The sequence below is a fragment of the Ceratotherium simum genome, chromosome 4 (genome assembly GCF_057802395.1).
Source record: "Ceratotherium simum simum isolate JZ-2026a chromosome 4, ASM5780239v1, whole genome shotgun sequence".
In the NCBI taxonomy this organism is placed as follows: Eukaryota; Metazoa; Chordata; class Mammalia; order Perissodactyla; family Rhinocerotidae; genus Ceratotherium; species Ceratotherium simum.
Genome location: NC_141903.1, coordinates 93,280,263 through 93,293,724, shown reverse-complemented (window position 1 = coordinate 93,293,724; position 13,462 = coordinate 93,280,263). Strand labels below are relative to the sequence as shown.

The window sequence follows — 13,462 nt, the reverse complement described above, 5'->3', positions numbered from 1 at the left end:
TGATTTCCACACCTGGGAACCCACGTAAACTCTGCGGAGCAGCTGCCGCCGCCGGAAACAGACGTGTAAAGATGCTTGACGGTTCATTTGGTTGATACTTACTTTCTTCATCTATTCCGTTAATTATTAAAGACTGAGAAATCTGTGGCGTTAGTCTGGACACCCTAAAATTACCCTATTTTTTTTAAGGCTTTTATTTTGGAAGATTTCAAACAGGTACAAAAGTATAGAAAATACTATAATGGACCCTCAAGTATATATGACCAAGCTTTGACAATTTTTATTTTACCTTATAAACATCGCCTATTTTAGAGAAGGTAGGAGAAAGTGGTGAAGACGCAGGGCTCTCAAGATCGAATGTCTGGGTTGAAAGCCCAGCTCTACCAATGAGTAGCTGTGTGAACTTGGGTATGTTATTTCCTTGCATTAAAGCTTCCTTACCAGAAAAATTAGGAAGTAATTGTACCTCCTTCATTGATTATACCTCCTAAATTAATTGAATTAATATATGTGAAGTACTAAGTGCCAGCATACGTAGCACTCAATATGTTAGCTGTCATTGTCATTATTCTTCCAACCTCAGAGAGCCTTGCACGCTTATCACTCTCCCCCCACCCTGGCCCACCTGCTCAATACTGCTTACAGGCCAGGTGTCTGTTTCTACTTCGACGACCTCTTCTGGAGTAACTTGAACAGCGGGAAAAGATTGATTTTCTGGCCAGGCTCTTTACAGAGATAAGGAGATCATCTACAGAGGAAGGGAGGGAAGGAATTTGGGATTGGAAGGTAAGTGAGAGTTGTTTCTGTATGTGGTCTTCATTTACCATCTAATTGAGCTTTATCTTTGCAGCTGAAAATACAGTTTTTGAGGTGTAGGGATACACATGATGTACACCATGTACACAAGAAATGTTGGGTGTGTCTGCCAGAGAAAACCGGAGACTTTTAAAATTACTGTGATGCCATTAAGAATTTATTCCACAAATTCGGGTGTGTAATAAATATCTTATGACTTTATATTTAATAACAAAATTAAGTCTGACTTTGTTCCCATCTCTTTATTAATGGGAAATTAAATCTTAGTCATTATTGACTTCTTTACCTACAGAATTGTGGGAATTCCCTAGACTCTGAGGTGGAACAGAACATTTGGGGAAAGGCCTTGTGTCTTCAGTTTATACCAGATTATGCTGTCCAATGCTATATGGTCCTGGCAGTGGCTCCAAGATTCCTGAGACGTCTTCAGCAGGGGTTTCTGTGTTGAGTTCTAGGCTTCTTTAGGTGTCTCTGAGGTCCTCCATCCCCAGAGTACTGGAGGGAGCCTACAGAACCCACACACCTCTATTTTCTTCCCAAGTCTTAGAGGTATCTCTTCTCTCTTCTGTGCTGTGAGCCTTGCCTTCCTACTCTCAAAAGCACTTGCCTCTCTTTCTCCTTCTGGATGACATAGCAATCTCTTCAATCAGTTCAGGATTTTATTCCTTTGACTTTTTGTTATTAATGTAGCAGGATGTTCTTGTAGAATCCTCTTCTCCTTCCAAGAAGGAGTCAGGCATTTGTATTGCCATGAGTGAGGGGATTTGTATTGCAGGTTCAATGTCATACTCTGCAGAGCCAACGTCATCTCTGCCCATTTCTCCTCTCATCATAGAGGCCTTCCCTAACCACCCCACCTAAAGTAAGCCAGCCTCCCATTAATCTCTGTCATATTACCCTTTAAATTTCTTTCATGGCATACATTCTTAAATTATCTTGTTCATTTGTTTGTTGTATTTTTTCCTCCCCAACCCAGAACGCCTTATTGCTGTATTGCTACTTCCTGAAGCAGATTAAGAGCGCTCCCGTTAATTTACAAGCTTTAAGTATAATAATTCTTGAGCAGGTAATACACTCACACTAAAAGGTACACAAGGATATACAGTGAATGGCCTTCCTCCCCGACATGGTTTCCAGAAACCCAGTTCCCCTCCTAGGAGGTAACTATCACCGGCTTCTTCACACCTGCGTTTCTAATCCATGTCCTACTCCATTCAGAATTTCTAAGGCCTGGGGAGGTGCTTGTGAACAAAGTCGGCAGCATTTTCGTAGTCCCGTAAGGGTTTGGGCCGAGGGGTGACTCCCCGCGTCCCGTCTTCGCAACCACTCCCAAGGACGCCCGCAGAGGGAGAGCCCGCCGGCCCGCGCCTCCCTTCCGGCTTCCCGGGTATCCCGGACTCCGAAGTTTGACAGTTACCATGGCGCCGGGCGCTGTGCGTCTGACGTCACTCAGCGGCGCTGGCTGGTGACGCGTCAGTCCCGCGCCCTCTGAGGGCGGGGGAGCAAGTGTCGGGAGCCGGGCTCTTAGCGGAGCAGGGTCATGAAGAAGAGGCGGCGGGGGCGTGGAGCTGCCGTCGCTGCCCGCCGGGCTGGTGGCGTGGCTGTGTGGGACCGGCGCCGTTCGTAACCCGCTCTCGGGGCAGCGGCTGGGGCTCGGGGCTGAGAGCGGCCGCGGGGCCGCCCCGGCCCCCGGGCTCCGCCATGTTCCGAAGGGCACGGCTCAGCGTGAAGCCGAACGTCAGGCCCGGGGCTGGCGCCAGGGGCCCCGCCGCCCCCGCTGCCCAGCGCGGACAGGAGCCTCCCCGGCCGCCGGAGCCGGACGCGGCCGCGAAGCCGGCGGAGCCCGCAGATGTGCCCCCGGCGGGGCTCGGGGCGCCGCAGCCCCAAGAAAAGGCTCCCAGGAGCAGGTAAGCCTGCAGGGGGAGCGTCTCCTCTGCCCCGCCTCTCCGTGCCTCTCGCCGCGAAGCTGCGCTGATGAGCTGTGCCCGAGGAGCACGCGCGCGCTCGCTCTGAGCATCCAGCGGAGGCCCGGCGAACCCACTCCCGACTGCGGTGTGTCCTTCTGGCCACAGGGTGTGGCCAAGGGGGAGTTTGTTCCGGTCTGTAGGTTTTCCTGGAGGGCAGCAGGTCTTCAGGTGGTGGTGGGAGGAACCCAGGTGTAGTAGTCTTGAAGTGAGGAGTAGCTGCACGTGGTGCTGTTCATCGGAGAGTTTAGGTTACCGTAGTTCTTCGGGAGTACTTTGCGGGGGTAAGGAGTTTTTTAATTTTAAGAGCATTGATTTTTAAAACAAGACCAGTGTTGCTTTGGATCTGCTGATTAAGTCAACGAGAAGGAGGTCTGGTGACTTGCCTTCGTTTGAGGTGTGCCCCTTTAACTACGGTGACCATGTTTTCACGGAAAAGCATGTGTCGTGTTCCACATTTGGGTTTAGGAGTCCTTTACTTAACAGTTTAGTAGACTTTGCCCGGGTAGAATTTGCTTATCTGTGAAATTGGGATAATGTTACCTGCTTTGGAGAGTTTTTGTGGAGATTAGAGAAAACTGATGTAAAATGTGTTGCACAGGACATGGCAGAGTAGTTGCCTACAAAAAGTTGTTTTTTTGTGTGTGTGTGAGGAGATCAGCCCTGTGCTAATATCTGCCAATCCTCCTCTTTTTGCTGAGGAAGACTGGCCCTGGGCTAACATCCGTGCCCATCTTCCTCCACTTTATATGGGACGCTGGCACAGCATGGGTTGCCAAGCGGTGCGTTGGTGTGCACCCGGGATCCGAACCGGCGAACCTTGGGCCCCGCAGTGGAGAGCCGCACTTAACCGCTTGCGCCACTGGTCTGGCCCCTGCTATTTGTTTAAAATAAAGATGATGGAGCAAAGTAGAGACGTGTTGAGCAATAATGGCCTGCCTCGGTTTCTGTACTATGTATGTGAGGAAACCAATAAAAACCAACCCTATTAAATAAGAGTGAGATGTTATCAGTTCTGTTTATGCTCTGACAGGAAGGTGAAATTTTTATTTCTTTCTTTTTGGCTCAACTTCCTCTGTTGGTCTGAACAAGTGCGGGGTGTAGGGTGTTATTTTGCTAGTGTAGTGATGCTTAGTAATGTGCAAGTTTCTTGCATGAGTTTGTTTCAACATTTCTCCCAAAAATGGAGTTACAGATAGAAATACCAGTCACCGTTAATAAAGTTCACAGGGATCCTGTTTACTACGTATGAATGCATGATTGATAATGTAATAAATTATTCAGAGTTTGTAGTCTTGAGACATTTAAGCTCAAGGATGTTTAAATTTTTTCTTAGGGTTGACATTTAGGGAGTAAAGTTTGTTTTTTATCATATGTTCTCTCTTTTTTGTGGGTCTTTGCTAGTTGTAAAAATCTACAAGGTGTGTGTTCTGTTCTTATGCATTCAACATAGCTGGGTGAAATGCAAATGGTGTATGTATCACATAAGGGCTGAGATAAGAATTTAAATTGGAGACTTTGGAAAGGTTATTCTATAGGTTTAGGCATTTTCCACTTTTACACAAAACTAATCATAACATATGAAAAAAGAGACTTTTTTTTTTTTTGTGAGGAAGATTGGCCCTGGGCTGACATCCGTGCCCATCTTCATCTTCCTCTACTTTATATGGGACGCTGCCACAGCATGGCTTGATAAGTGGTGCATTGGTGCGCACCCGGGATCAGAACCTGTGAACCCTGGGCCGCCAAAGAAGAGCACACGAATTTAACAGCTACGCCACCGAACTGGCCCCCAAAGAGACTGTTTTTAATTCTTAACTCATACACTCTCTCGTCTTGACTTAATTTGCTTTCAGGCCATTCCTGAAATATTTATGTCCAATCTGAACTGTACCTAATATGTAATTTTGGAATGACTGAGAACTTTTTTGAGTGAAGAGTTTGATAGCTGTATAAGTAGAGTGATACCTGACAAAAGATAAATGATTTCTCCCTCAAACAGAATTTTGTTTGTTTAATGTAGCTAAATGTATATCTTCAAATCTGCAATACAGATATTTCAGAGGTTTGAAGTTTTGTATGTTTGATTTGACTGATCTCAGGTTAATAATTTAAAGTAAAATGCCAATAATTTAGATCAGTTTAGGGTAATGTCAGTGTGGATTACAAACTTAATTTAAAAAAAACCAACTCTCAGTTATCTAGTGATTCAAATTAGGCTAATTAAGCTTTGTTTTGTGTCTTAGATTTTGGTTGTTTTTTTTTTGAAGGACCTGGCATGAGCATAACATTATGTGTTCTCATGTGCTTAGGGACTTGAAGTTTGAAAAAAGATCAACAATCTTCATTAGAGTTTACATATCTGTTAAAAAGATATACTGAACAAAATTTTTATTGCAACCTCTGTCATAATTAACATATTTCTCAAGTCATTGATTTTTTAATAAGACTTGACTATTTTAGATTTTTACCAGACTAATTTTTAAAACTAGAATATTTAAAAGAAGACCTGTGGTGCCTTTTTTTTTTTCTTTTTTAATTTTAACAGTGATGAAAAGCCTGATGGTGAGAATGATGTTGAAGAACCCAGTAAATGTTCCCCTACTGTTTCACAGAGAAGAAAGCGAATATCAAGTACTCCTACTGTGGTTAAGCCTAGTGTCAGCGTTCCTTCAGAACCTCATCCATTGGAGATACCAGTTAATCAAGCAGTTCCACAGCCAAACTCTGTTCCAACGAAAGAGAAACAGCCATGCTCAGACAGATATCGAATATATAAAGCCCAGAAACTGAGAGAAATGTTAAAAGAAGAATTGCGAAAAGAGAAGGTAAGGGAGAAAAATCAGAATTTTGGTTGTTGCCTGGTAGATTTCTGTTTTTATGTTAGTCAAGCATCATTGGGAGGAAAAATAAGCATCTGTAGCATTTTGAAAGGGAACAAAACTAAATAACCTCCGTCATGTTAATGGAATATCCCCTTTTGTTAACAGAATGATTAAGAAGCTCTGTGGACTTAAGCAATTTTTTCTTTTTTCTTTTTTTTTTTTTTTTTTAAAGATTTTATTTATTTTTTGCCCCCAAAGCCACAGTAGATAGTTGTATGTCACAGCTGCACACCCTTCTAGTTGCTGTATGTGGGACTCGGCCTCAGGATGGACAGAGAAGTGGTGCCTCGATGTGCACCCGGGATCCGAACCCGGGCCGCCAGCATCGCAGCGCGCGCACTTAACCACCAAGCCACAGGGCCGGCCAGCAATTTTTTCCACGATATTAATTTTTATATATTTTATTAGTTTATATCTTTCATTGTTTTTGGTGAAGGCCACAAATAGAAGTTTTATACACACGCGCGCGCGCGCACACACACTCACACAAGCATATTTATAAAATAAACCTTCAATCACATTTTTTGTGAAGATGTCCAAGTGACGTGAGTTATATCATTTGAATTAAGACAAGTACTGTTGAGCAAAATGATTTGGTAATGTTTTTTAAGTTGACAATATGGAAAATTATAAATGGGAAGAATTTGCCTGTATGCATATAGGAGAGCCTGTGTTCTTTGTACTCTTGAAGATGGATCGGTTTTCTGAGAGGACAACGTAACAGTAGTGAAGCATGCAAGCTCTGGAATTAGACACTTAAGGTTTGAATCTTAGATTAGTCCCTTACACTGTAACCTTGAGAAATTTAATTAATCTTTCTGTGTCTACTTTTTCATCTGTAGAATAGGACCGATGATGCTATCTACCTCGTTGGAGGGTTGTGAAGACTGGATGAGTTAATACACGTAAAACACATTTAGACTACTGTCTGGCAAATAGTAAGGCCTGACAGATGTCAGCTTTTATTAATTATAGAATGCGCCTTTTTTTTTTTACTTAAGAGGAAATCATTTAGCTTGGTGCTTTATATTCATTATCTCATTTAATTCTCTCAATTATGTGAAGTAGATATCACTATTTTACACAGGAAGAAACAAGCTCAGAGAGGTTATTTGCTTTGTGTCAAACATCAGTGGAGGATATGGAATTTGAATCCATATCCTCTAAAATCTAAGCCTCTAAAAATGGTCTATGTTTTATAGTGTCTGCTTAATTAGATTTCTTTTGGGAAATTAAAAATTAAACATTTGCTTCAAGAGTTTTATAAAATACACAGAATTCTGATTCACCACAAGGTAAATAAAAGCTGTATTTATAAATTCTCAGTAAACTATTGTAGTTAGAAGGCATCAGTAAGCATGATTTTATTTTTTATTTTTATTTTTTTATAAAGCATAATTTTATACATTGAGCTTTTATCCAGTCCCAGTCACGTTAGTTTTTAAAATTCCTTAATGTGCTGCAACCTTTTAATATTCAGTTTATAAAATTTTTCCTAAAATTAGGCATAATTGTGGTAGGAATAACATTCAGGCACTTGAATGCATCAGTGGGCTATATTCGAATGTAGTACATCTGAAATTCTATATTTATAAAATAAAAGTGGATCTGTGTCTGTGTTTGTGTATCTAGAAGCAATGGAAAACCAAGTGTGCCGTAAATGAAAATCAGAGGCCACCAGATCGTTCAAAAATGACTATGAGAGACTTCATATATTACCTGCCAGATAACAATCCAATGACGTAAGTAAACTTTATTTTGTTTTTCTTTGAGTATGTAGTGATTTAAGTATCACTTTTAGAGTACAGTTTCTTGTTTCCCAAAAGCACGTTTACAAAATTTATAGCGTATATGATGTCCTTTTAGATAGAATTTTATGATACAAGAGAGTGGTATTTCAAGTAACTGCTTTCTTGGGATGGTGAATGATGCCCTTTACCTCTGAGATTAAAAACAGGTTTCCTTTGTTATGTTACCAAGATGTGGTAACACCAACTAAACAGCTTTTCTCTAATCAAGACTGCAATTTCTGTTTCTTTTAACTATAACTTGATTTAAAGGGGTGATCTTGGGCCGGCCCCGTGGCTTAGCGGTTAAGTGCGCGCTCCACTATTGGCGGCCCGGGTTTGGATCCTGGGCGTGCACCGACGCACCGCTTCTCCGGCCACGCTGAGGCCGCGTCCCACATACAGCAACTAGAGGGATGTGCAACTGTGACGTACAACCATCTACTGGGGCTTTGGGGGGAAAATAAATAAATAAAAATGAAAGGGGTGATCTCATTTTTATGCCTCCTCGTTAAATGCAGTGCATTTATTAACAAACCCTCCAAGAGCAAAGCTGCTGCTGCTGCTTTTTTTTTTTTTTTTTTTTTGCTGAGGAAGATTTGCCCTGAACTAACATCCATTGCCAATCCTCCTCCTTTTTTTGCCTGAGGAAGATTAGCCCTGAGCTAACATCTGTGCCAATCCTCCTCTATTTTTTTGCATGTGGGACTCTGCCACAGCATGGCTGGTGAGTGGAGCAGGCCCACGCCTGGGACCCGAACCCACGAACCTGGGCCACCGGAGCAGAGTGCACAGAATTTTAACCACTTGCCATGGGGCCAGGCCTGAGAACACAGCTTCTTTATTTATTTTTGTGTGTGTGAGGAAGATCAGCCCTGAGCTAACATCTGTGCTAATCCTCCTCTTTTTGCTGAGGAAGACCGGCTCTGAGCTAACATCTACTGCCTATCCTCCTCCTTTTTTTTTCCCCCCAAAGCCCCAGCAGACAGTTGTATGTCATAGCTGCACATCCTTCTAGTTGCTGTATGTGGGACGAGGCCTCAGCATGGCTGGAGAAGCGGTGCATTGGTTGGCGCCCGGGATCCGAACCCTGGCTGCCAGCAGCGGAGCGTGAGCGCTTAACCGCTAAGCCACGGGCCCAGCCCCAGAACAAAGCTTCTTTAATCAAAGTGAGCCTCAGGGGGCAGGGAGTTGATGATAAATCTCCTCCTTGTTGTGTCCTTGGTGGTTTAGCAGGTGGATGTAGGAATAGTGCACATTTCCTCTGTAGCGTTTTTCAGGTTCAGTGAACCCTAGGTCTTTGGCCTAGTTGAAGGATGGGCCAGAAACCTAGGTTTTGAGTTTGACATCTAGGAGTTGGAGATGAGCCCCTGAGTTGCTTCCTGCTGCAGGACTGGGAGCCTTCCTTCCCTGAGGAATGAGACGGGGAGAGCATTCCCTGCTTAGGGCCTAACAGATTATTTATACTTGATGACACAAGTTTTTGACTGAAAAATGGACTGTTGGACCACACCGTCATTAATAGCAGTGTTATAGTAGATCATAAAATGTAAATTAATTATTTATTAAAAGGTACTCTGTTATTTGTGTTTAATAGTTCTTCACTGGAGCAAGAAAAGAAAAATGAAAAATCATTGACACCAGTCCAGACAAGAGAGTAAGCATCTCGTCTTATTCTTTTTTGAATATATTCTGTTATGGGTACATTTTTTTACAAATGAAATCAAATGATGCTTCCTATTATAGTCAAATTACATGTGATAGGAATTTTTAAATAGAATCACTAACAAGAATAAAAGTTACTGCCTGATTTAAATCAATATGAAAGACCACACTATTTGTGTATTACATATACAAATGGCCAATGTTATGATTTTAAATTAAAACTTTTAGAATTAAAAAGGGTTTTGTTTTATTTTAGAATAATGATATAGTCCCATGGTACAAAATTCAAAAAGAGCAAAAGTATCTTGAGAAGAGTCTTCCAGCTCTGTTTTTCTGCCCTCTAGTTCCTCTCCCTGGAGGCAACAAATGTTACCAATTTCTTAATGTATCATTGTAGTTCTAGTCTGTGTCTGTCCCAGCAAACATGTATATATCTTCCTTTTTTCTTTCTCCTTCCTTTTAGCATTCTGTGTAAGCTGTCCTGCGATAGGTATAGTTTTGATGCCACTAGGGAGTCTGTTTTTTGTACAGACTCCCTGTTGCCTTCCATGTTGTGCTGTCTTATGTTAGCTTACTCCCAAGAAATTCCTCCAAGAGACCTCTTAGGAATATAGCCTTGTAATTCAAGATGGGGGATTGTGGAAAATTAGCAGAAACATTGGGATTTTTCTGGTTGTTACATAAAGGATTATTAAGTAATGATCACTGTTTTGCTTAGAATCTCTGTTGTTTTAAAGCAGAACTTTAGGAGTTCCAAAACCTTAAGGAGATAATGTAATTGAATGGAAAGTATATGGGATTTGGAGTCATTATTTGGAAAACTCTTTGGCTTCTTCATCTACCCTTACTGTTGTGTAGTTTAGAGCAGAAGTTATCTTCTCCAAGCCTCACATGAGTGTGAAAGTCCTAACCCCCAAGGGTTATTCTGAAGAGTTAATAAAGGTATCTGGAAACTAATGCTATATAGCTGTAAGGGTTATTTTTGTTAATTCCATAATAACGGGATGGTTTACTGTGATACTCTATTCAGACAGAAAAGAGGAGCATTTCTTTCTTTTTATTTTCGAAGAGAATAACGCCTTCTTATTAAATGCTACCAGATAAAATTTGAGAAAATCTTATAACCATGTCGTGAACAGCACAGCACATAGTATTTTCAATTAGGTTATAGAGCAAGTTGGAAATACAAAGTTGAATTTGCAGTATTTTATTTTGGAAGTTCATAGTATCGAGCGAACACTTGTCGTATGTGAGTTAACATATCTTTCTATTTGGCAGGCAAGAAGGTAAGAGTACTCCTGATGCTGGAGATGATGACCAAGTACAGGAGGAGGTGGACGAAGGGCCATTACTGGTTCCTCGAGTAAAGGTGGCAGAAGATGGTTCTATTATTTTGGATGAAGAAAGGTAAGTTTAAAAAAAGAGAGAGAGATTATGGTTTTGTGAGAACAAACATGCTTTGTCTAATGAGAGAGATTGAGTTTCCATATCTGTCGTTGTCACTTAGTTTCTGATGTTTATGTTTGCATAATGGATGATGTAAATAGAAAGGTGGGTTAGGTTCATTTTTAATTTTTTAGCAATGTTTATAATACTGTGCATTGTCTGAGAAGATGGTACTGTTGACCTATCATCCGTTAACCTACCATCGTTGTTACTAACTTTACTGGTAATTGGGATGAGCTATTGAACTAATCATGTGCGGTCCTTCACCGAGGATAGATTTTAAAGATTGACTCTGTCTTGAAGTCAGTATTCAAGTTTGCATATTATTAACCAATAGCATGTTCTTGTGTGGTGGTAACTAATGAAAATGCAATGAAACATTAATTCACTTTCTGGTTTAATTTCTCAGTCATAACATTAAATTTCTCACATTTGGCATTGTGGAATTTGTTGTCTTTCCAAAGTGTATTTTTTAAGAAAGATGATAAAATAGTAAGTAAATAAAAAAGAGGGATGGAAAGTCTTCTGGCAGTTTAATTAGTAAAAAATCATTTTATAGCATATAAATTTTATGATAATTAAATGTAATACTGTCAATAATAATTGCTTTTACATGTTGTTTTCCATTATTTTGTGATAATTTTACTGGTCATTAGATAGTTAAGAGCGTATTTCATTGCTTTGCAGGAATGTAAAACTTTAATATAAAACGCTTATGTTTTTCAGTATCCCCTATTGTGTCTAGCACTATAAGGTAATAGGTATACTAAATATAGGAGACATGCAGAAGACCATAAAACAAATAATTTTTTAGATGGCCCAAAGATATTTTGTGAATTTTATATTGCTGTTAAGGATTTTGAAAAAAAAGTTGGCATTTTTTACTCCCTGGCAATCACATTTTAAGTGAAAACTAGCTTATTTTTGGAAAATATGCATACCTCAAATGTACATTATTATACTTTTGATATGACTTCTGCCACGGTATATTTCAAATGTAACTACTCAAATCTCATTTACTATTTGTTTCCTTACTTGTTTTTAATGTGAATCTATTTAAAAACGTGTTTCTTTCAGTTTAACTGTAGAAGTTTTAAGGACAAAAGGCCCCTGTGTTGTTGAGGAAAATGATCCCATATTTGAGCGTGGTTCTACAACTACATATTCCAGCTTTAGGAAAAGCTATTACTCTAAACCTTGGTCAAATAAAGGTAAGTAATTTTCATTTTAAATTGTGTAGGTTATTTATTTGAAATAAAGTGAATTGTTTTCTCTGTTCCTGAATTAAACCATGTCTACCCTAAGTAAATAAAATGCAAACTACAATGTTGTTTCCTCTCTGCTTGAATTTGTGGGCACCTCCTCCTGCCCCCTGCCATGGGATGATATCTCTGACTTTATTTTAGAAATCTTTTTAGGAATTAGCATTATGGTCATTTTGGCTGAAATATTTCTCTGTGAAAAATTAACAATATTTCTAATGCTCATAATAATGTTCTGCTTCAGATGGTATTATGTGATAGTTTCTAAAAGGTAAAATTTATGCTGTTAAAAAAGTATATAATACCTATTGCATGCTGTTGCATATTACTTACTTTTTATTATAAAAATAATGCAGTTTGTTTTGGGGAAAAATTCAAACACAACAGAATAATATAGAGTGAAAAGAAAGATTCTGTATTTCCCTTCTCTGACTTCCCCAATCCTATTCTCTTGAAGTTACTTCCATTAACAGTTTCTGGTGTATTTTTCCAGTTACTTTCTTTCACATACTACTTAGCACATCTTAGTTGCTTACATAACAGTAGCATTGTACTGGCTATGACTAACAGTTTTTTTCAGGGCACTTTGAGACCAGATACGCAGAATGTGGTTTTTTGTTTTTGTTTTTTGTTTTTATTCCAGCTGCTTTGGTATCAGCATGCAAATTTTCTAATACCGTGTTTCTACATACAAGTTTAAAGAAGGTGTTTTTAGATTTAAGAGGTTCTTGGCAATAAAATTGAAATATGTGTATGTATATGTAGACAGATGTACGTCTATGACTAAAGATTTACTGGATTTTAATAAAAAAACTATTAAGTACTGTCAAATTTATTTTTAACTCAAACTATTTGCTTATGTAAATTTTTTTTCCTCTGAATATTAAGATTAATCTTCAGTCTTTCTAAATCTTTTATTTTTACAGAAACAGATATGTTTTTTTTAGCCATCAGCATGGTAGGAACTGACTTTTCTATGATTGGACAGCTTTTTCCTCACAGAGCAAGGATAGAAATTAAGGTAAAGTAAATGCGTTACATTTGTTGATTGGAAAGAGACCAAAAATTACTAATACTGTGTTTTTAACCTTTGATTTAAATTTCAGTCCATCCTTTTTCACTAGTGTGTTTTGGTACATCTGTCCCTCTTTATAGCTCAAAAAGTAATATTTCTCAATTCTAGTATGAGTACAGTCTCCTTAACTTGAGTATTATATTTTCTTATTTATATCTTGCCCACTCCTAAGATGGATTTGAGGGAGTGTTAATAAAGCCACTGAAACTAAGATAAAAGAAGAGTTAGATAATGAAAAGAAAGATAAATGTAGCAGAATATTTGGGTTAAGGGTAGCTTTTTGGACACAACATATATTTCTGAATATCCTAGGAAGGCATGAAGAGAAGCATGCTAAGTTACATAGTTCTCATTGTCCGATCTAACCATTGCTTTTCTACCCCACCTTAACTGTGAGGACAACCAGTGTCACTATTAACAACAGCAGTGATGTCAGTTAGTGCTTTAATATGCCTGAAAGGATGAGCTTTCTCTGTTTTATAGTTCCCTCTGCTGAGAAGCATCCTTACGAGCTTCCTGCGTTGGAGTGTGTTTGAGTGCACGCTGTGTTGCTGTAATGCAT

General features: G+C 39.6%; 1 protein-coding gene across 2 annotated transcripts in view; it reads left to right on the top strand.

Moving 5' to 3' along the window:
* Positions 1 to 2,312: 2,312 nt before the first annotated feature.
* The window catches only part of BDP1 (BDP1 general transcription factor IIIB subunit), an 87,621-nt gene continuing 76,471 nt past the window's right edge, over positions 2,313 to 13,462 (top strand). The window contains exons 1-7 of one of the 2 annotated variants that reach the window (XM_087430215.1): positions 2,313 to 2,723; positions 5,329 to 5,608; positions 7,298 to 7,407; positions 9,050 to 9,109; positions 10,396 to 10,524; positions 11,641 to 11,774; positions 12,752 to 12,846. In XM_087430215.1, the coding sequence (XP_087286341.1) occupies positions 2,518 to 2,723; positions 5,329 to 5,608; positions 7,298 to 7,407; positions 9,050 to 9,109; positions 10,396 to 10,524; positions 11,641 to 11,774; positions 12,752 to 12,846 (1,014 nt within the window). In that variant the 5' untranslated portion in view covers positions 2,313 to 2,517. Of the gene's footprint in view, positions 2,724 to 5,328; positions 5,609 to 6,327; positions 6,427 to 7,297; positions 7,408 to 9,049; positions 9,110 to 10,395; positions 10,525 to 11,640; positions 11,775 to 12,751; positions 12,847 to 13,462 lie in introns of those variants that run through there. The other variant, XM_087430216.1, reaches the window with a different exon arrangement.